At 50.7% G+C, this 20,491-nt stretch overlaps 8 protein-coding genes across 8 annotated transcripts; 6 read left to right on the plus strand and 2 right to left on the minus strand.

The window, feature by feature from the left end:
• Positions 1–142: 142 nt before the first annotated feature.
• BDR25DRAFT_257990 (eukaryotic translation initiation factor 3) lies at positions 143–2,001 on the plus strand. The gene is made up of 3 exons (XM_033686514.1): positions 143–506; positions 555–1,592; positions 1,646–2,001. Exons 1-3 carry the CDS (start codon positions 189–191, stop codon positions 1,724–1,726), a joined length of 1,437 nt encoding a protein of 478 aa, XP_033550342.1. The 5' UTR covers positions 143–188; the 3' UTR covers positions 1,727–2,001.
• A 183-nt stretch (positions 2,002–2,184) lies between these two features.
• Positions 2,185–3,883, plus strand: BDR25DRAFT_283078 (uncharacterized protein). The gene is made up of 2 exons (XM_033688017.1): positions 2,185–2,812; positions 2,919–3,883. Exons 1-2 carry the CDS (start codon positions 2,450–2,452, stop codon positions 3,513–3,515), a joined length of 960 nt encoding a protein of 319 aa, XP_033550343.1. The 5' UTR covers positions 2,185–2,449; the 3' UTR covers positions 3,516–3,883.
• Positions 3,884–4,980: 1,097 nt separating this feature from the next.
• BDR25DRAFT_302371 (uncharacterized protein) lies at positions 4,981–7,099 on the minus strand. The gene has a single exon (XM_033689780.1). It carries the CDS (start codon positions 6,651–6,653, stop codon positions 5,070–5,072), a length of 1,584 nt encoding a protein of 527 aa, XP_033550344.1. The 5' UTR covers positions 6,654–7,099; the 3' UTR covers positions 4,981–5,069.
• A 47-nt stretch (positions 7,100–7,146) lies between these two features.
• BDR25DRAFT_132647 (uncharacterized protein) lies at positions 7,147–8,003 on the plus strand. Its single transcript, XM_033683870.1, has 4 exons — positions 7,147–7,313; positions 7,364–7,567; positions 7,634–7,740; positions 7,831–8,003. The coding sequence occupies exons 1-4, from the start codon at positions 7,241–7,243 to the stop codon at positions 7,882–7,884; spliced, it is 438 nt and encodes a 145-aa protein (XP_033550345.1). The 5' UTR covers positions 7,147–7,240; the 3' UTR covers positions 7,885–8,003.
• Positions 7,939–9,054, minus strand: BDR25DRAFT_257999 (uncharacterized protein). The gene is made up of 2 exons (XM_033686515.1): positions 8,714–9,054; positions 7,939–8,625 (listed from the first exon to the last, which is right to left on the minus strand). Exons 1-2 carry the CDS (start codon positions 8,985–8,987, stop codon positions 8,123–8,125), a joined length of 777 nt encoding a protein of 258 aa, XP_033550346.1. The 5' UTR covers positions 8,988–9,054; the 3' UTR covers positions 7,939–8,122.
• A 95-nt stretch (positions 9,055–9,149) lies between these two features.
• BDR25DRAFT_302372 (uncharacterized protein) lies at positions 9,150–10,497 on the plus strand. Its single transcript, XM_033689781.1, has 5 exons — positions 9,150–9,821; positions 9,876–9,910; positions 9,958–10,032; positions 10,097–10,136; positions 10,182–10,497. The coding sequence occupies exons 1-5, from the start codon at positions 9,465–9,467 to the stop codon at positions 10,422–10,424; spliced, it is 750 nt and encodes a 249-aa protein (XP_033550347.1). The 5' UTR covers positions 9,150–9,464; the 3' UTR covers positions 10,425–10,497.
• A 1,603-nt stretch (positions 10,498–12,100) lies between these two features.
• BDR25DRAFT_302374 (uncharacterized protein) lies at positions 12,101–13,821 on the plus strand. The gene has a single exon (XM_033689782.1). The coding sequence runs from the start codon at positions 12,534–12,536 to the stop codon at positions 13,560–13,562; it is 1,029 nt and encodes a 342-aa protein (XP_033550348.1). The 5' UTR covers positions 12,101–12,533; the 3' UTR covers positions 13,563–13,821.
• Positions 13,822–17,932: 4,111 nt separating this feature from the next.
• Positions 17,933–19,227, plus strand: BDR25DRAFT_132727 (uncharacterized protein). The gene is made up of 3 exons (XM_033683871.1): positions 17,933–18,135; positions 18,196–18,532; positions 18,581–19,227. The coding sequence occupies exons 2-3, from the start codon at positions 18,248–18,250 to the stop codon at positions 19,100–19,102; spliced, it is 807 nt and encodes a 268-aa protein (XP_033550349.1). The 5' UTR covers positions 17,933–18,135; positions 18,196–18,247; the 3' UTR covers positions 19,103–19,227.
• The last annotated feature ends 1,264 nt before the right edge of the window (positions 19,228–20,491 follow it).

Consider the following 20,491-nt stretch of genomic DNA (forward strand, 5'->3'; position numbering starts at 1 on the left):
AGTGGTAGTAGAGGTGAGGTCATTTGCAGCCCCTCGCAAGCCACGATTCCTTATCGATAAGTCGCGCCAAGCAAACCGGGCACAAAGCTGCATGGGGGGTTCGAAAATTGAAAGTGCGATAGTGGACAGCAAGCTCGAACACTCACTCTGTCCGCCCACCACCGCTACTGACTGCAAGATTCGAAAAGATGAGTCTGCGAGATCGTGTTCCACCATATCAGCATGGCGAGGCGCCCATCCGCCCCCCGGCGGACGAATCAGACGCCGAAGAGGAGGCCCTCGTGGCCGACTACCGGGAGCAAGTGCAATATGATACCATGGAGGACTTGGACAGGATGCCATCTATCGCAAGTAACCAGGACATACACGCGCAGTTACAGGCCGCTGCGACGCCACTGGAGTTCCAGGCTAGCCTCGAGGTGAAATTTGCGAGCTACGATAACTACTGCAATTTGTTCCACTACATCCTGAACTCAGACGGCCCTGTGGATCTGGAGGTTCCTAATGTAAGAGCAAGATGTGGCATGTACAATACGACGGCTAATGTGGAGCAGTACTTCTGGGCTTGGGATGTCATCGACGAATTCATCTACCAGTTCAACAGCTTCTGCAGCTATCGACAAAAAGTAGCACTGAAGGCTGAGAACAGCGAGGAGATACAACTTCTGCGTGAAAACCCGAACACGTGGGGCTGTTACAGCGTCCTCAACGTTCTCTACTCACTGATCCAGAGGTCGCAGATTAGCGAGCAGCTTGAGGCTATGAAGCGAATGGAGGACCCAAACGCGTATGCGGGGGAATACGGCTCACGGCCCTTGTATAAAATGCTGGGATACTTCTCCATCATCGGTCTGCTAAGAGTGCACTGTCTGCTTGGAGACTTCAGCTTGGCACTCAAGACCTTGGACAACATCGAACTCAACAAGAAAGCTATGTTCGCCCGTGTCATGGCCGCCCATTTCACGACCTACTACTACGTCGGCTTCTCGTACATGATGATGCGACGGTATGCGGACGCCATCCGCATGTTCAGCCACATCCTGATTTACGTTTCACGGACGAAGAACTTTCAGAAAAATGCACAGTATGACTCGATCACTAAGAAAAATGACCAGATGTATGCTCTGATTGCTATCTGCGTTGCCTTCCATCCCACGAGGCTGGATGACACCATCCACACTGCCCTGCGCGAGAAGTACGGCGAGCAGTTCAACAGGTTGCAGCGAGGTGGACCTGACTCCCTTCCTCTCTTTGAGGAGCTGTTCCGGTCTGCGTGTCCCAAGTTCATTAACCCTACCCCCCCAGACTTCGACAACCCAGAGGTCAATATCGACCCGGTTGAGCACCACCTCCGCATCTTCATGGATGAGGTCAAGACCAACATGTGGTCACCAACAGTGAAGAGCTATCTCAAGCTGTATACGACTATGGACTTGAAAAAACTTGCTGGTTTCTTGGAGGTAGACCCAGAGAAGCTAAGGTGTTGGCTCCTAGTCAACAAGCAGAGGAGCAGGCAAGTTAGATGGAGCGAAGGTGGATTGCTAGAGGGTGATATCACTAATAGCAGCGATCTCGACTATGCTATGGAAGGCGTAAGTTTATCACTAGTCGCAGTTTTGAGTTGATGATGCTAACACGGTCCCAGGATCTCATCCATGTTTCTGAGGCTAAGGTGGGCAGGAGATTGGTAGATTGGTATCTCCGCAACTTGGCTAGGACATACTAGATGGCAAATCAAGCCGGGAATAAATTCTTGATATCGAGCGTAGGGCCTCTCAGAGTCACGATAGAGCATTTGCGGGTAGGAGTTGGGGCAAGGTTTCTCGGGTGCGTGAAAAGCATTTGCTTCAGCAGATTTGACGATACTATCCTGTAGTAGAAGGAGAGGTTATAGCTAGGGATGTCATATTGACGGTGAGAAAACCAGTCAAGAGCCCGATGCCGCAAGCTTTGATCGTATTAGCATATGGGGAATAGCAACAAACCAGAATCCCAGTTTCGACCAATCGGAGCTTGTTATCAAAGAAAATCTTTGGATATTTGCGGAATGCTAAAGCGTGATTGGTGTAGAGAGAATTTGAATTCCCAGGCTTGTTGGAAGTGGAAATTAGCGTCTGATGTTGATGAGATCCTGGTGAAGGATGATGACGTGAGTGGACGACATGTCTTTGACCGGAGCCGGCCTGCACTCCCATTGACCACCTCGACGACAACGCACTCGCCCAAGCAAGGTCAACAAGGGCTGGACAAACCGCCGCGATTCCGGGCGAACAGTCATAAGTAACAAAACAATGGCAGCAGAGTGATCTCGACTGCCCCCTTCACGTCGGTTGCCGGTGCCTGCACTGATCGCTCCCCACCTCAGTGCATTCCACGTCAAACTCACCCAGTGCTCTTTCCTCGCAGCTTTGGATCGCGGTCGTGCGAGGCAGTCCTAGAAAGAACTATCATGGCGCCAGACCTCAACTCCGTGCCAGCTTCCCCTCGAAATGCCACGGCCACGTCCATGAGCATGCAGCAGACACCTTCTGGACAACACGCTGCAACACACTCTACTTCCCGACAGTCATCAACTCCCGCGTCTCGACGCGCTTCACAGATATATCCCATGAGCCCGCCGCCGCTTCCCCTTGCCTCGCCTGGTGGCAATATACCTCCCAGTGCTCAGCATGGCCATCCGTTCCCGCCGCTGAGCCCCAGCCTGGGGGGCCATATGTCGAGTGTTGATGCCCAGGGCGTGCCGATGCGTCATCCAAGGCCCTTGACAGCAGCGGAGTTGCATTTGGAGTTGGAGAAGGAACAAGAGGCTGTGGTATGTCTAGTTCTTTCCCCACCTACCCCTTATTTGATACTTCTGTATCAAATAGGAATTCTGTTTTTGCTTCACGCAAGAATGGCAGCTGATATATGGACAACAGGTTAACCGCCTAACTCGCGAACTCTCTGCCCTCCGCGCACACTCTGCGTCAGTGGCTTCCACTGCCTCGAGCGCAGCCTCAGGTGTGCTCCTCGACCCCGCAGATGCCGCCCATACAGGCTCCTTGACGGGCCCTACCCATCCCACCTCCGCCCGCCGTCACCGCAGCTCGTCCAGCGTGTCTCGCAGCAGCATAAGCAACCCATATGGTGGACCGGCTACCTTCTCCACTGGCATTCCGCTCACGCCTGCTACGGCTGGCATCCCACACTCACATCATCGATACTCGGTGTCTTCGCAACCAGCGACTGGTGATCCATCTAGTGCACAACAAGCAAGGAGCGCGAGTGTGGTAAGTACGCCTAGGTATGAGGAGGTTGCGCACTTTCGACAAGAGTTGGAGGAGGCGAAGAGGGAAAATGAAGTGCTCAGGAGAAGGATCAGGGAGTTGGAGAGGATGATTAGGCGAAGTGGAGACACGGGTACAGATGCACAAAGAGGAAGGCGAGGTCCTAGTGCGCAGGGTCAGGTGCAGGTTAATGGATCGAATGGGGAGGGGGCGGCTACTGGGATTCCACACGAGGGAGAGACTTCGTAGTTTGAAGAGAATGTGCCAGAGGAGTGGGTGGATTTGCACTCTAATGCCGAAATGGGAAGGATGCTTCCCAAGGTTCTTCTGTGGGAGAATCATCGTCCACATCTCACTCGATATGGGAGTAGAAAGGAGCATCCTTCTTTCTGGCCTATCACAATAACGACATAAACGGTAACGGGTTTCTTCGATAAAAGAAGGAAGGGCTTCAACTTTGACTATCCAATGCCTATGAAATGAAGCGAAACATTCCACGATACAAATTATTAAATCCTTTTCTCTTTCGTGTTCTCTAACCCCCTCCAAAACAACTTGTTTTTGGACTACAGAATCTCATTTGAGGAAGACCCTGATCGGCAGGGCCCATACCCGGGGCGGTGACATGCTCGTTTCCATGTATCGCGTGGATCTTGATTTTCCAATCGTCGCCAAGCCGAAGATCTTAGATTTACGGTCAGGGCGTCCACTTCAGCACTATCCTTGTATCTCTCGACTCTTCTTTTTCCCGAGACTGAATGGGCGTTTCCTGCTGCAGCCATCTCACTATTTCAGTCTCACCAAGTAGCCATAGTGCTACCAGAATACTCTGCGGATGAGCTTGAGGGATCTGATGATCGATGTTATACGGGAAGAGAGCTGTAAAAAGCAAAGACACGATGGAGAATGATGAAATTTCAACATATATTGCGTGGAATACGTGCTCGTATTCTTCTAGCATATGAGGATCACCATTGGGGAGTCGGTGGGTGGGGTATAAGGTTTGCGGGTGCGAGATTATGAAGCTGAACGTGTGCTATTTGATTGCTGGTCGATGGCAGGAAAGACTTTAGATATAGTTGACATATTTCTACCTTTCATCATCGCATTCACATCAGTCCATTTGAATCAACCCTTCAAAACGTCTCTTATTCCCGGAATGGGCTCCATCCTAACCCGCCTCTCAATCCCCCTCCTACGCCCCTCAAGTTCATCACGCTCACTCTCCTCCTCCTGTCCATCCCCCGGCCTTGACTTTGGTATGTACTTACACCTTCCACCCTCTTCCTTCTGCCGGACTTTCGGCCGCTAATATACCCAAGCATCATCAATAAGCCAACCCATATCCCACCCCGTATCCCAAGAAATAATCGACGCTACGGAACGAAGATTGATTGCCGAAAGTATGCTGTTTGCTGGAAATTGGCCTTTGATGGATGGCCAGGGTCCCTTGTCGGGATCGGAAGCAGAAGCAGAAGCGGGAGGGGAGGGTAAAAGAGGAGGGTAAAAGAGGAGAGGAAGTAGACAGTGGGGAAGAGGTGGAGGCGGAGGTGAGAGAAAGAAGGGGTATGTGGGGTGGGAATTGGAGGGGAGCATAGGAGTGCCGTTTTCGGGCTGCTTGTTAGAAAGGGATAGACTCAAGCATGCAGGAGGGATAGAGGTAGACAAACGGTGATAGATATAGAAGTTAAACAATATATACAGTATAGAAAAACGCCAAATCAACATTACACAGTCTCTTCAACAGTCATTATTCCATTCGTCTCCAAACCGCATGTCTCACCAACTCCAAAGTAGCCGCGCTCAACCAACCCTCCGTGTCCCAGTAATCTTCCTATTCTCCCTTAACCTCTTCGACTTCAACCCCTCCCGTCTTCTCTTCTTCCATGCTCGATTGTTCTCGCCTCTGTTCTCCCAGAACCATTTCTGGAACTCGCTTTCCTCTTTCTCGCCTTCGACTCCATTGGCCCCTTTCTTCTTGCCAAGAAGTGTTGAATTAGCGTCGACGTCGGGATCGCTATTCTCTTCATCCTCATTCTCTTGGTCCGAGTTAGCACCCTCATCCTCATCCTCTTCTTCTTCGGCAATAGCGTCTGGAACGCGAGAACTCGAAGCGTTAATCTTCGTGTTTGAGCTAAGCTGCTTTCCAGCCTCAAGATCATCATCCTCATCCTCCTCGTCATCATCAACTTCGTGACTACCCTTTCGCCACGGGAAGGAGAATCGCCGGCCAATAGCCGCGGTGTCTGGTGTCGGCGCTGCGCTTCGCAGACCTCTCCATTCTAAATCTTGCTTAGTGAATGGTGTGACTGGTGGGTTATTAGGGCCACCTCCATCGACACTCATAGTGTCTTTGTCGAAGAAGCTGAAGGAGGTGTTGATGGGTGCGAGGCCTTTGGCTGGAGTTGCAGTAAGGTTTGAGCCAGAGGTGGACGGGGGACTTAGTCTAGGTCGCTTGAAGAGGGCTTCGAGGGGGTGGATTTCTTTCTTGTCTTCGGGGGATGATGGTATGACGGTCATGGAGGGTACATCGGGAGCCAGAGCAGGGGAGGAGGCGGAGGATTCTGCGGAGGATACGTCATCATCGGAGGGTGAGGAGACATCAGAAGATTCTTGGACGTCTGAATCGGGTTCAGAAGAAGATAGCAGAGGCGTTGGCTTCTTCGTCTTGACGATCTTTTGCGCCTTTGATTTGGCTGTTGATGGTTCAGGATCGGGTGTCGCTGAAGGCTTCTTTTCCGTGGTAGGCCGTGGAGATTTGCTAGCCCTTGAAACCTCTTCCTTTGGAGGTGCGTCTACTAGCTCTAGTACTCTTCTGTTTCTTGCTTTTCCGGTCTCAGGCTCCACCACATTGCCGTCTTCGTCAACCCATCCCTTTCCATCTACATACTCGGTCGCAGGCTTCTTCATCGTGGATACTGCGACGCTCTTGAGAAAGCTAGGCTGCTTGGTACTTTTCTCGAATTCGTGCACCACGACCTCTTTAGACTTCTTCTTATCCTTCTTATCCTTCTTTTTCTCTTTCTTCTCCTTCCGAGCTACCTCAGTAGCCGCGACAGGTATCAACTTCGCCTTGAACAGCATTTCCGGTTCCTTTGTGTATTTGGAGGGCTTCTGTTCCTTCTTCTCTTTCTTGCTTTTCAGCGGCGGTTCCGTCCATCCTCTCTTGACTTTTCTCCCACCCTCCAATTCCGCGCCTTCCAACACACCCTGCTCCCTCTTTCTCTTCTCTTTCCTTGCACGCTTCGCCGCTCGAATTTCCTCTCCCCCTACCTCCTCCGCGCCGTCAGCAGCCTTGCGCTTCTCCGGCTTCGCATCCTCAATTCGGACTTTGGATCCTTTCAGCGTCGAGCCATTGAGCTTCTTCTTCAACTTCTGAGCTTCCATAGCGGGTAGCTCTAGATATCCGAATCCCTTCTCTGGAAATACTTCGACGGTATGGTAGGAGACGTTCTTTGCCAAAGGCAGAACGGGGGGCGCAAGATAGGCTTTGAGGAGGGTGGGAGTGAATGGCGTGATATGCAATCGGACAAGCTTATTCTCTTGACCTGGCGCCAACTGCGCAGCACTTAATCCAATATTTGTAGTCGAAGGGGGAGTTGAGTCTGAGGCTGTCGTAGCTCCAGGCAGCTTATTCTTACGCGCTGATGTGGCTGGCATCGAGTCTCCGACGTGTGCCTGTGTACCACACAACCTGGCTTCCTCAGGAGCAGGATGCGCAGAGTTTGGAAGACATTGAGTGCGGAGAGTGTATATATAGATAATCAACTAAGCAACAGTGGTTCTGGATAAGCGTGCGGGCGTGCGTGCGTGCGTGGATGTGAGAGAGGTGGTGGGGAAGGATGGAATGAGAGCTTAGCGCCGGCAGATTGGTCGAGGGATCGGCTGGTGGACCGTGTGGCTGGTTCACGATCACAGCGAAGAAGCTTCGAGGCTGATCAAGCCGACCACTTGGGACATCACGACGGGCAGAGATGAAGAGACAAACTTCTTGGTTGTTGGTGCTGGTGGCATTTGCCACTTTGCTCTCATCTACTCTCGCTGCTTGTAAGTTGCCCTCCTACGTCAGTCCCGGTTTCGTGCTTACTAGTGCATAGCACCCACGTCTTTCTGCAAATGTACATGCTTCGGCAACAGCACCATTGTTGCCCTTGATTCTCCCGTTTCTCAAAAGCCTTCCCCAGGATCGCCAGTGGACCGTGCCGCCAAGAAGACGTGTAGTGATTGCAACCGACAGTTCTGCTTGAGCTATCCGTTCTGCAAAAACGAGAAGGAGGAAAACGTCTTCACTACTTGCTTTCGTAAGTGGGGAAGTGCTGTGATGGAAGATGGCGCGCTGGGACAGAGAAATCGCTGACGCTTTGTAGAGAGGGACTCCGCAAAGGACCAGGCAGTGGTGTTCATATTCATCATTGCGACTGTGGGGCTGTTGAGCTATGCGGCAGTGAGACCTTGGATAGAGCAGTGGGCAGAGGTGAGGAGAGGTCATTTCTATCTTCCATGAATGATTTAGTGTGGAGGGGAAGGTGTCTACAGCATCCTATGGGTACTGACAATGACACAGAGATCGCGACAACGACGAAGCTATATTCCCGTGTCAGGTCAGGCAGATCAGTAACGAACCCTATACTGTCATGGTTGGCGCTTGGTTGTTGGCGTTTGGTGGGAATGCCGTTCATCAATTCGAATTTGGAAGATACCCAAAAATATCTATAGCCAAAAAGATGTTCCTCCTCAACTCCGTGATTTGTACATCTAATCTTAACACCGCGGTGTACAGGCTTGGAGATTAGTTATGATACAAAGAGCAGAACAGAGCCTGCTCCTGGGTCCTTAGTCATGTCGCTTTCAACGTCTTATTCGTCCTTAGATCCACCAAATGCCCAGCCCAGCCAGCCTTTGCTCACTTTCTGTGCGTCGCTAGCTACATTCGCAGCAGCTTGATCTAATGACCCACCGACCGGGGATTGCGTTGAAGCATTTGCCCTCGCTTCCTGTACTGCCTGGGTGACCCCTAGATTCTGCCCGGCCTCCTGCTCTCGCTTGAGTTCAAGTACAGTTTTCTTCCTCTGCTCTTTCAATTCCTTATCTTCCTTCCATTCACCGTGTAGGAACCACAGCAATTTTTTCCCAACGCCTCTTTCGGCCTTTTTCCTTTCCATGGCCTCTTCCTCTTCCCGAATGCCCTCGACTAACGCCGACTGCGCCGGTGTTGCGATTCCTTGTAGGACTGCCGACCGTGCCAGCTCTAGAATCCTGGCTTGCTCTTTTTCTTGTTGTTCATAGAATATTGCACGTTTCCGGCGGTTGTAAACGATCATGTCTCCTATTGAAAACACGGCCAGGACACCAACGCAGCCTACAACACGTTAGAGAAATGGTAGTTGTACAATTTTGTAACAGCAGATTTACGCCAAAGAGAACATTGTGGAATTGAAACAGCGTACCCGTAGCGAATATTATCCCATACACAGTAAACCTATGCGCCGCATCCGCTGCCATTCTTCCGTAGAAGTATGCCATATCCCACTTTGTCACTTGTGCCATCTTCGCTCTATTGGCCGCCTCTCGCAAACGCTTAACTTTCTGTTGGGGTGTTTCATTTTTCGGAGCCGGGTCTGCAAATTGGAGAGTTGTGGATCGACCGCCGGGTTTGGTATGTGCCCACACTCCTGTTGATGTGAAGCGGGTGGCATCTTTGGCAGATTTCCCACCAGCCATTATGGAATTGTGGATTAGAGAGGGGGGGAGCGGAGGGGGGAGGGGCGGACGTGGAGCAGGTCGACTGAGCAAAAGTTGAAGATGCGGAGAATGCCGCCGTCAGCATGAGGGAGCTGCCGGGTCGGGCATTCTTTTCTCCAAGTCCGCTTCACTTCGTCTCATCTTCAACATTGTGACAGCTAAAGTCTATGGTCGCCACAGTCACCATTATATCTTGAACTCAGGGCTCACTTTGAGCCTGTTGGAAATCCCAGGAGTCGACTTTTGTGGAGGGTTCAAACAACCTTTGGCTGTGACCTTTCACGGGGTGCTTTTACCGCATTTCTTCCGCACAGAGAGGACGCCATGTACTTTGTACCAGCTTTTCATCGATGACCGCGCGGTTGAAGCTGGCTCCTTTCCCGCTTCTCTTTCGAGTTCTCGACACATTGCATTGACACCACATTGACACCACAAATCCTTGAAGTTGGATCAAGGATGGCGGCACCAGCCGGTGGAGCCAATCTAGAGGACATCCTAAGGACTCTAGCCAGTTTGACTTCGAACCAAAATACTACACAGCAGCCACAGCCTGTTGCTCACACGTCATCGTTTTCTACCTGGCCTGAACCTGCTTCTCAACAGCATGCAGTCAGCCAAGACATTGGATTCTACATCAATAGTACTTCGCTAGACCCGAGATTGAATGGCCGTCCCCTCCCCCAACAGTATGAAACCCCGAAACCCCGAGCGCCTATCATCAATCCTGCTACCATTATTGAGTGGAAGTTCGCCATCCGCTGCGTCACCAAGATTGGCCAACAGAATCCAGGTTTTGCCCAATCCATTCAAAAGGCATGTTTACACACAATTATTTCTCATTTGCCTGATACTGACTAGTCTGTGCAGCTGATCAAGAACCAAGAGCAAAGCGTCAAGGGCTGGTGTGTTTCCTCGTACTCAACAAAGCTATTTCATTAATGGAAAGTAGGGGCCTTGGCCGGGAGCGCCTGATCGAGGAGCAAACGAAAAAAAGGGAGAACGAGCAGACAAACAGGGCAGTCTTGTATGTGCCCTTTTCTTCAACCTACATCAGCCCTCTTGTTCTGACACTAGATTTTGCACTTCAGGTCTCTTCCAGGAATGCTTGATGGCGTTGCACCACTTCGTGTAAGTGCGCCACACCCATGTCAGAGCCATACTAATGAACATTAGACACCTGAGTGCGATCAAGAAGAGCTCGATCACTATGATCGCAAAGTTTATCGGGCCTATCAAGCGATGGTTACACACCACTCGAGTGAACTCAAACAACTCGGCGTTCCCTTCTTCGGCGTTAGGCCGGACCTGATTCTTCCGGATGGTGCCGACCCCAAGCCCGAGATGATCACCAAGAAAGAACTTTTGGCATTGCAGCGGAAGATGTTGAAGCACCTCAAGGACATGTACGGGGAGTAAAGTGTCCCGTCGGAACCTTTAAAGCACTAGTTAGAGTTAAGCATAAGTGGGTTGAATGGATAGTAAGCCTTTTACGAATATACCCCCATATTGGCGTGGGTGTAATATACTTATTTCCACCCTAGTGGCCATAGATTCAACTTGTGCTCAGGTTCTAATTCACTATCAACTCTAATTCAGAGTTTGTCAAAGAGGAATCTATATTAAGTTAATCAGATGTCATGACTAGAGACGACGAAGAGACAAGGGACAATCTACCGTTTCCTTGCTGTCATGATGGAGTTAGTCGGGTACGTATCTTTGGTTGTCTTCAATCCCACTACTAACTTGAACCTCAGGAACGGTTCTTTCGTATGCTTAAAAAATTGCTCAATGGTGAAGCTACAAGTTAATCCCTTTTCCACTACCTAACGTTTTTGCTCAGATAGTCTGGCATCAGTTCAGACACCGGGCCAGCAGATGGCGAGTCTCTTCGAAGATGTAGTCTAGAGACTACGAGGTATACGAATCTTATTTCATTAGTTATGGCGGTCTGCTCAACGCAACAGTCAGAGTACTTCAACCCTCCCCCGGCTTGCGCAGTGGGCGGGGTCGCTAATGTACAGGGGCCAAATATCGACACCATTGGAGCGGGAAGTCTTCCAAGTTACTCCAGCTCATCTTAGAACCAGCTCGCTGGCACCCTTGTGAACCGTGACATGAGGTTCACACACTCGGATACTGCAGCCGAGGCGACACCGTTCGGTGATAATAATCATAATCACCTCGATCCTTCACCCTCGTAATTTTCACCCATAGAGACCAGGCAGAAGCGAGCTCGTTGCCTGGCCGCACCGCTTGTTTGGCTCGAAATTTTGAGGCCCCATCACACCGCCGCCAAGACCCTAGCGTCAACACAAAAGGTCTCATTGCCACCCTCTGCTGTCCTTTTCTCCTCTACTACAACCCTCTTTTTCTCTCTGGTCACATACATTCCTTTAAAAACTCTTTTCTGTTTCCCTACGTTCCTTTAGTCGCACGACCGGTGGTCCCACCTCTCATTTCAATACTTCCTTTCTTCACAATTGTCACTTAGACGCAATGTGTTGCTCCAAGGTCGGCCTTGTTGCTCTGGCCCTAGCGCTGGGCTTCAGTGGTGGTGGTGGTGGTGGTGGCCATGGCCTGTTCGCACGTGCTGAAGAAGTTGATGGCGAGTTACCTGCTAGCCATAACTGTTATTATCCGCTCACGACGCTCTAGTGAAAGACTTGATGAGGTTCAATTATCCCACGGGCCCTGTGAACTGGAACACGTCCGGTAAGCAACACAACATCGATATCCTAGCATACGTTAACACTGCTTAGCTGCATCGACTCACGTGTCGTCTGTTTTAGTTACGGTCTCGTCGACCATCTTGTCAATGTCAACGGCCACAGACGCTATCCCAACTTCTTTCCATTTGACCGCAAATCCATCATCCTCTGCTAGCGGCTCTGTCATTCACCCCTCATATGGTGCGAGCAGCAGTCTTTCTACAGTTACAGATGCCATCCCAACCTCGTTCCTGGTTCCTACCAATATGTCATCCTCGGTCAGTGTTAATACTCACCCTTCTTACAACTTGGCGAGTAGTGGTGTCTCAGCCGTTACGGATGCCATTCCAACCTCGTTCGCCATTCTCACTGACAGCTCGACCTCCGTTGGCGTCTCTGTCACTTACCCAACCTACGGTGCGGCAAACAGTTCTCTGTTAACAACTACGGATGCGATTCCTACATCATTCCCATTGACTACCAATATCCCGTCCTTGGCCCGACTGAACAGTACTCATCCACCCTGTGGTGCAAAACCCAGCGCCCTTTCAACGGTTACAGATGTGGTTCCAACTTCAATGCCAATATCCGTCAATGCCTCTTCCGCTGTCAGTTCGATAACCTCCAGCTTCCATGCTCTTACATGGTCATTCCTATCATTCAACACATCTTCGAATATAGGAGTCGCGACTGGCAACGGTAGCACTATCTCAACTCCATATTGTAAGTATGAAGTTCGACGAATATAAGAATGTACCCATTTTGACGCTTCGCAGCAGCCATACCCTCAAAGACTTACCCAACAGTGCTCACCACCATGAACGGTACCACGGTGACTGAGACCAAGACTGTCTATAGCAAACCCAGCGACTCCTCGGTGATGCTTTCATTTACATCGAGCTCTTCTCATGTCACTACGATTAAACAGACGTCTACGTATGCCATCCATGTGAGTAAGACCATCGCGTCCGCGCCCTCCCATGCCCTGGCTTCGGCCTTGCCCACGCCTGTTCTGTCTTCGAAGTCGTCGGAGATAGCTATTCCCCAGGGTGTTTCATCGACTCCATCCGTAGTTGCGGCCCCTTCCCAGCCATCGCTCGATTCGTGCCCTATTATTTGCAAGCCCACTGTTTGTACCGATAATGTGGTGCTGCGAGGCACGCCGACTCTTCTGGTCTACCTGTGTTCCGGGACCAAGGCGCCGCACGGCGAGTCAACACCGGCTAGTGTCGCGATGGCAAGCAGCTCCTCGACTGTAGGCAGGTCGACAATGTGGTTTAGCTCTACGCCGATAGGTAGCTCGGAGATTGGATCTAGTTCCACGTTAGGAATCAGCTCTGCAATGCCAAGCAGCTCAAAGGTCCACTCAACCGTATTTGTTACTGTTACGGAAATCACGACTGTCACTCCCGTCTCGACGACCATCGCGACCCCGACGTCTATGGAACTCACGACAACCATCACTCACCACCTCACAAGCACGCTGTTTAAGACACACACTATCTTCCCCCATCCAACTTCAATTCCATCGGGAGTCTTCTGGACTGGCTTCCCTAGCGGTTATTTTCCCACGCACCCTGCCGGACTCTCTGGTACTTACTCTGTCAATTCTGCTAGGATCGCTGCACGCAATGTTCTCACCGTCACCGTGACGGCTCCGCCGTCGACCGTTTTTGAGAACATCACAGCGACGCCTACTCATCCCGTATCGGTTAGTACCGACAACGTTATGGGTCCGAGCGTCACTGTGACGCAGAATATGAAGAAGGGGGATGCCGCGGAGATTGCCGAAGTCTCTGTCATAGCCTTCTGCATGGTGATTCTGGCTGCTGTGCTTCTTCTCTGACTCCTTCACATTTCTTTCCGTTCCAAAAGATGATGCCTGGTCATGTACGGTAGCTTCTCAGCTCTGGATAGGGAGGCGCATCATGGTGATTCCTAGGTGGGCGGTTTCAAAAGGGTTCTTTCTTCTTAACTGCATGAGGAACGAATGGTCTGAGTTCTCTGGTTCGTTCGTTGTTTTTCTTCCATAGCTTCCTTAATCAGGAATGAATGGTCCCTTCGTCAGTCCATGGCAAGGATGAGTGTACAAACTTCAAAACAACTGGTTCACTCTAGACTTCAAGTAGCATGAAAGCGCCTCCGTCTTCGCTGGGCTCCCACGACCTCGTACGGCATATTATCACATAATGAACGTGGGAGATAGCTAAAGTGCGGCCTATCTGCTAACCCTCTTGCTAGAATGGGAATAAGTATTAGCTAAATGCAAATTTCTGCGCTGAATTACTTGTCATGTTCCTTCTTAGGAGACAAGATGTAGTACAGGCAACACCCTCTAAGCCAAAACAGGTACAGCCCCAACGCAAGCATCGGCCTTCACCCCTTCGTACGAGCTTGCTCGGCATCATGCAAGCTGTCAAATTTACAACCGCGAGCCGAGCCACACAAATCTCCAAAATCCCAACATCCCAATCCCCCGGCCTCAAAACCACAAACACCGAAGCTTTTCGGTCTTCAATCGTAGCCACTCGATATGACAAACCCCTTCCTAACGCATCTGAGTCTCGGTCAAGCCTCGGATCAAAACTGGACGTCGAGGTTTCTTCTCTGCACCTAGCTAGTGCCGTATCCGCATGGACAACGTTCAGTGGCCCGGTCTGATTAATTTACTGAGACTACGAGGAGAAGATACACAGCCTTGGAATACGCTGCGATATATCCAATTAAGCCATCACCTTTTACCTTGCCGATCTAGGGCCTTCTGTTCGCGCAAACCGACAGAGATCTAGCACACATTTGAAGAGAATATGGGTTCATGAGTAGCGCTTCTTTTCCATGGCAGTGAGGTATAGGGCGCAATTCGGACTCGCAAGCCTGAAGAGCGATCATCGGGACTCGCTGATGCTATTAAATACTATATCGTGCTCGCTCCCTCTCCTATCAATTGCTCATTTTTAGAGTCATGTCACGCTAAAAGTGTTGAGACTGGTGCGGTTGATGAAACGGGTGTGAGGCTAGGGAGCTAGGCCTGAAGGAGAAATCCTTCGGAGAGCGGAGTGGAGAGTGAAGTAACATAATGTGACCTCACAGAGGTATTTATTTGCGAGACACTTCAAGGTTTAATTCGAAGGTTTGCTTCCGAAAGGAGAAGTAGAAGAAGAGATCCTAGGCGTGCACTGAACTCAGCGCATATCGAGAGAGCAGCGATCGTTGCACGGGTATGTAGTATCTGCTCGCGTCATCAACATGGGGAAAGGAGAATCGTTGTCGTGGTCGCTGTCTGATGAGCCCAGCAATTGCTAAAACCGCCGGCCTCTTGTTTGAGGATGGGTGACTTCGATTCGTGGGATTATAATCGGCACATAATTATAATTGGCGTCGGTCCCGAAAAAGCAAAACAAGAAAGGTCTTTTATCCGGAATAAGTAGTTTGATACGGGATAGGCATGATTCCGTAACCAGGATTACTCATGTCTTTGTATGACTGATCCTCGCTATATTTGAATTGGGTGGGCAACGAGAGTACTAAATTTTGAACAAACTTATGGAAGTAGGGGCTGTTGCAGTGCATTGAAGATGGTGATGTTGTTATCCTTATCGGGCCCCTGGGAACAAGGTCTTGCATGCTCCGTACATTACATATTGCGAATCCCTACTGATTACTCACAGTGTATTGATTTAGATTTCCTCAAATAATAATCAAGACTTTCCCAAATGCAGTAGTGTGTGTGAATGTGAGTGGGTCTGACCAAACACTGGAATCCAGGAACGCCGGACTCCCGTGCATACTTGGACATGCAGACGTGCTGGCTTGGTGTTGGGGCTTTGTATTGAGCAAGGCGTTGTTTGAACCTTCGTTTTGATCATTAAGGTAACAAGATCAGGTATCAAGGGAAAATTTTCAACAGCTCTTTCGTGCGAGATGCGAGAGACGATGTGGCACCGATACCCCGACTTTCGCACGAATGAAGGCACACAGAGATCCGGGCATCCGTCTTCGCCTCCCGCGAGCGTTGAAGAGGCACGTATCTCCGTTAAGTGCGAAATACCGCCGCTCATTTACTCCAATGGCGAAACTGGGGTCTAAGTTTATGGGTAATAGCTTCGGTGGCAACGTGTATTGCGCGTTTCTAGAAGATGATGTGGTCACCTCAATCACATACAACACCACTTACAATTGGAGGTGCGTTAGTCTAATAGCTGACAGCCTTGGCACTTTGGTCTTGTTGTTTGAGTCCGATCTCATCAGCGGTCTCATCACAAAATTCCGCCATCTCCACATCTTTGATGCTGAGTCCTTTAGGTAATGTGTGGATCACTTACAGTGGCTTCATTGTAGAGATTGTCCCAAGGTGGGTGGTGCCGTTTAATGTTGCATTCCTAAGCCACTATGCTCATAGAGCACCAGGCTGCGCTGTAGGAAACGTGAACTAACGGGTGAGCCCATCCTCGAGGTTGCAACAGTCCATGCTGTGAGAGTTGAGACACGGTCTGCTAACTCAGAGGGTTGATTTTCTGAGAAGATGATCGATGGCGATCTGCCATGTGCTGTACGAAGACTTGATGTCGCATGAGAAGTTTATGTTCTGATGTTTCCGAACTGGGTGGATCGGGCAAACATTGGGATGGGAAGTTTGGGGGAGATTTACCCAGCACGATGAACGATCGAGGGGACCCTGGCGCAGCACTGATGCTCATTCGTTCTGGGGTACGGTGTATGCTGGACAGAGTTAAGTTCTGATGTAATCATAGAAGTCCGGTGAGAGAAGGGAGAGGCTTGCAGATCCGTCGTATTGCCTGCAGTTGGAAACACGTACTGGAGCGCCTGAGACTGGCGCATGTACCGACGAGGTATTGCAGAGTGTTGTGCCATTCTGTGGTTGGTGGCCATAGGTAGCATGATATTAACCCCATGAAGGGATGTTAGGGTGTGGTGAAGTGAAGTATGAAAACAGACCAAACGCTGCCAGGCTCAGCCAGCCATGCTCTTCAAGGACTTGATAAGAGATAAAGACGGAGGATTAAACGAAACCAATGGACAAAATTCAGGAGTGCGACGATTGGGTAGGATACTTGAAGTGCACAAAGGACGTTTGATGGTGCAGTCAGCCACAGGTCCGCCCTGCAGCAGATCCGCCCGAACTTAGGGCAAGCATGGATCGCATTACCGTCATACGGGGCACCGATTCGTCCGTATTTCTGTTTTGCTCTGCACTCTGTTGTTACGAGGCTGCTCTGACACATCTGGGAACATTTTGCGAGTTATTGTGCGGGACTCGATAAGATGTCCGTCAATCTGTCTACCGGCTGGCCTGCCAATAGCACCCGCTTAACCATGTCTCTAGCGGACGGCTTCCACTGCCGGGGCAATCGAAGAGCGCCTCCAGATATTCCAAATGCGATAGGGTGGGGATTACCTCATCGCGAGCTCCATACCCAATAGAGCAGAAGTGCCTTTATTGCGGGTTTCACGGAGGGTGCGGATCAGGAACTTGGGCATCCCGTAATCCCTCCTAAATATCTCCTAGGCTGGCTACGCGCTCCTTTGCGGCCGCACTACTCGACGATAAAGGACATTCACAACACAAAACGGGTACCTCGGAAGAGAGGTCGTGATTTGCTAGGGGCGGGATGCTCGTGTCAAGTACAGAGAAAGAACATTGGTAAGCAGGTCAGCTGGGCGCCAGGTACTGAGGAACGAGACTCAGTGAATGCAAAGCAGTACATAATCAAAACGACGCTGGCGCGCGCCGCCCTCTTGCCGAAGCCAGTAAATGGACACTATAAGCGGGACGCGATCAGGATTGTCGCAATTATTCATTGATACCGTTGAAGCACGCCTGGGTCGCCCGAGCGCGCGGTGACTGCAGTGATACGCCGTTTTTGTGAGGAGGGCTGGAAATCACCCGACAGCCGAGAGAGGCTTCCGCTCTATTTAAAAGCGCTCGCTCTCCCCCAAGCCTGACTCAGCTTTTACGAAGCACTCGCTCGACCTCGACCAACCCCCATCGCGAATCCAGGGTGAGTAGTCATCATCCGCACCTCTGCTTCAAAACCCAGTTGCTCGTGCGAACTGCGCTGCCCTGTCGTCTCCAGGCGTGTGAGCTGTCGCAGCCTCGCCCGCGCACATACAAGATGGCTGTGCTAATCGATGTCGCCAGGCACTCTTTCCTTGCCGGCTCGACCGCAGCTACCCATCCTGTCAGCGGCGCGACTTGCGACTTCCTCATCCACATTGCTCAATAATCGGACGCCACCGCGCGCACCTCTCCAGAATCGCGATCTCTAGCCCTGAAACTGCCCTCGGGCGCGAAGAACGACTGAAGCGGGCTCGGCGCTCCCAAGCTCGATTTGATGCCGCACGGGTTGCCAACACTGTACCCCTCCATTCGTACATATAACATGCAACAGCCGGCTCAGGTAAGCTGAGCTCCCCAGCCTGGTACTAGGAGGCGCTGTTCGCCTGCTGACTCTTCCCAGGAGCACAAGCCCACCATAGAGATGAGTTAGTCAACACGGTCCCGCGACTTCCATGTCATGGAATGCTGCATTACAGCTGATTACTAACCCCCATCGCGATCTAGGTTTAAGAGAACACCTCCTCGCCGCCGGTGCTGGCCAACCTGCTGCTCCCCAGCCTCTGCCCCAGCACTCACACCCCGGCGGCAGCCCTCACCAAGCAATTGACCCGGCCATTGCCGGCACCCCGTACCAGATGAGTGCAGGCGACGGTGGTGATGGGCATCTGAGTGAGGGCAGGAAAGGACGACGCGAGCTCTCCACGTCGAAGCGAGCTGCGCAGAACCGTGCCGCACAGGTATGCCAATCCCAATTAACTAACGTGGCACCTTACTAATCCGACCAGCGTGCCTTCCGCCAACGCAAAGAAGAGTACATCAAGCAGCTCAAGGACCAGGTAAAGGAGTTCGAGCAACTATGCGAGCTATACAAAACCCTCCAGACCGAGAACTACCAGTTGCGCGACTACATCATCAACCTACAGTCACGTCTGCTCGAGACGCAGGGCGAGATCCCACCGGCTCCAGCCGGTGTAGACCTCACGCGCTCCCATGGCGAACCCTCGAACCACCCAGTGCCCCAACCGCCTCAACAACCACAGCCAGCTGAGGCTCAACAACAGAGCCCAACCAACAACGGAGGTCTTTCGGAGCGACAAATTGGCGAGCTCCAAATGGCTGCCCAGGCAGCCGCGGCGGCGCAACATGGTCCGTCTGACAACAATGGCAAACATCACATATCAGATGACTCATTTGTTGCAGGTGAATACCCCAACAAGCACCAGAAAGTCGACGAGTCACCCGCTTCAGGTCAGCAACCTTCGCCAAGCTATCCCAATTACCAGCCAGTTCCAAATGCTTATAACTAGCAGGCGGTCAAGTCGGCGACGGCTCCTCTGGTTCGACAAATGGCTTATAAAGACCACAGGCTCCTCACCTGTATATCCCTCTTTTCGTCAGCGAACTTCAACAACACCCCAACAGCATCAATAGGACTGCTTAATTCATAATTCGGATCTGGGTGCATGCGATAAACCCTCCAGGCTGTCTTCTGGGGCCAAAAACTCTCAATTTGCTAGGACAGAGTGTTGTGTTTATTTTTCCTTGTTTACGATGTCATGCATGCTTTAGGCTCTACTGTTTCCCTATTTCTCTACCTTATTCCCCTAGGATTGCGTTATTCCGCAAGTACTGGCGTTCAAGGAGCAGCAAACATATCCCCTGTTTTCGACACTTTGTCACTTAGGCACATCAATGGTGGGAATTTTCTCTGTTCGGCGGAGGTCGTCCGTCACGGAATGGCCCAACTCAAGGTAGCAGAGTTAGAGGGATGCTGTACACATTATTTTTCTGATTCCCTGTCCTATCACAACACCCCCGTCTGCGAAATCTATATTGGTATGTGTACTTCTACAACTTGTTGCTATAGCACTCGTCAAATGGCAGCAATATCAAAGTTCTATTCTTGCATGTTTTTGGTCGAAACCTTCCCTGAGGAGCTGAGGACATTTTCAATCTCAGCCCTGTGATTAACAATCTTGATTATGCCGCAACGGAGCCCCGGCTCGCGTGCTCGGTACCATTTCTTGCGAGCTTTTTGTGCATGACTTGACTTGACCTAAATCAGTCACTTTATGCGATGAGTGCCAAGAAGGGTACTTTCTGACTCGGTTGGTTACCTGTTAGGTAATCGAGGATAGACTTTTATTCGTTAGGTAATTGTGATGATGACTGAGATGGACCGCGGATGATAAAGCCGCATTTTGGGTGAAAGGTTTTTGCGATTCAAGGGTAATTATGGACGGCCGGCTGATAAGGTTAAGGTTGTGAGATTGTGCTATTTTGGAGAGAAGAGTGGAATGAAACAGAGGAGTGTTGCTGCGGTTGAACCTAGCCGAGGCTGAAGGGGAGGAGCTGGAGGGGACTTAGGAAAGAGTTAAAGGGCTTCATATTCGGTCGTGCGGTATTGCCTTTGAGGATCTGTTCTAGATGCATGTATATTTCTGAATGTCTCAGAGTCTGTTTTTGAGACTGGGAATGCAATATGAAATCCATTTATAAACTCGATGTCTCTGATAGAACCACAGTGATGCGTCCTTGCGTATATTCTTCGGAAACCTAGGTTCAAGTTAGGGTCGGGTGTTGGCCTTTGGAAAAAAGAAATTTACATAAATAAAACAGGTCTCAATTTTGTTCTCGTTGTTCAGGAGGCTTCGCAGATCCTTTAATCTCCTAGAGATGAGTATCAACCACAGAGT

Source organism: Lindgomyces ingoldianus, assembly GCF_010093535.1.
Source record: "Lindgomyces ingoldianus strain ATCC 200398 unplaced genomic scaffold BDR25scaffold_9, whole genome shotgun sequence".
Classification (NCBI taxonomy): Eukaryota; Fungi; Ascomycota; class Dothideomycetes; order Pleosporales; family Lindgomycetaceae; genus Lindgomyces; species Lindgomyces ingoldianus.

Coding starts and splice junctions, on each gene's coding strand:
- BDR25DRAFT_257990 (XM_033686514.1), top strand. CDS start 189: ATGAGTCTGCGAGATCGTGTTCCACCATATCAGCATGGCGAGGCGCCC. Junction 507..554: donor TGGATCTGGAGGTTCCTAAT/GTAAGAGCAAGA, acceptor AATGTGGAGCAG/TACTTCTGGGCTTGGGATGT. Junction 1,593..1,645: donor TCGACTATGCTATGGAAGGC/GTAAGTTTATCA, acceptor ACACGGTCCCAG/GATCTCATCCATGTTTCTGA.
- BDR25DRAFT_283078 (XM_033688017.1), top strand. CDS start 2,450: ATGGCGCCAGACCTCAACTCCGTGCCAGCTTCCCCTCGAAATGCCACG. Junction 2,813..2,918: donor AGAAGGAACAAGAGGCTGTG/GTATGTCTAGTT, acceptor TATGGACAACAG/GTTAACCGCCTAACTCGCGA.
- BDR25DRAFT_302371 (XM_033689780.1), bottom strand. CDS start 6,653: ATGGAAGCTCAGAAGTTGAAGAAGAAGCTCAATGGCTCGACGCTGAAA.
- BDR25DRAFT_132647 (XM_033683870.1), top strand. CDS start 7,241: ATGAAGAGACAAACTTCTTGGTTGTTGGTGCTGGTGGCATTTGCCACT. Junction 7,314..7,363: donor CTCATCTACTCTCGCTGCTT/GTAAGTTGCCCT, acceptor ACTAGTGCATAG/CACCCACGTCTTTCTGCAAA. Junction 7,568..7,633: donor CGTCTTCACTACTTGCTTTC/GTAAGTGGGGAA, acceptor GACGCTTTGTAG/AGAGGGACTCCGCAAAGGAC.
- BDR25DRAFT_257999 (XM_033686515.1), bottom strand. CDS start 8,987: ATGGCTGGTGGGAAATCTGCCAAAGATGCCACCCGCTTCACATCAACA. Junction 8,626..8,713: donor TGGGATAATATTCGCTACGG/GTACGCTGTTTC, acceptor AACGTGTTGTAG/GCTGCGTTGGTGTCCTGGCC.
- BDR25DRAFT_302372 (XM_033689781.1), top strand. CDS start 9,465: ATGGCGGCACCAGCCGGTGGAGCCAATCTAGAGGACATCCTAAGGACT. Junction 9,911..9,957: donor GAGCAAAGCGTCAAGGGCTG/GTGTGTTTCCTC, acceptor AATGGAAAGTAG/GGGCCTTGGCCGGGAGCGCC. Junction 10,033..10,096: donor CAGACAAACAGGGCAGTCTT/GTATGTGCCCTT, acceptor TTTGCACTTCAG/GTCTCTTCCAGGAATGCTTG.
- BDR25DRAFT_302374 (XM_033689782.1), top strand. CDS start 12,534: ATGAACGGTACCACGGTGACTGAGACCAAGACTGTCTATAGCAAACCC.
- BDR25DRAFT_132727 (XM_033683871.1), top strand. CDS start 18,248: ATGTCATGGAATGCTGCATTACAGCTGATTACTAACCCCCATCGCGAT. Junction 18,533..18,580: donor CGCAGAACCGTGCCGCACAG/GTATGCCAATCC, acceptor TAATCCGACCAG/CGTGCCTTCCGCCAACGCAA.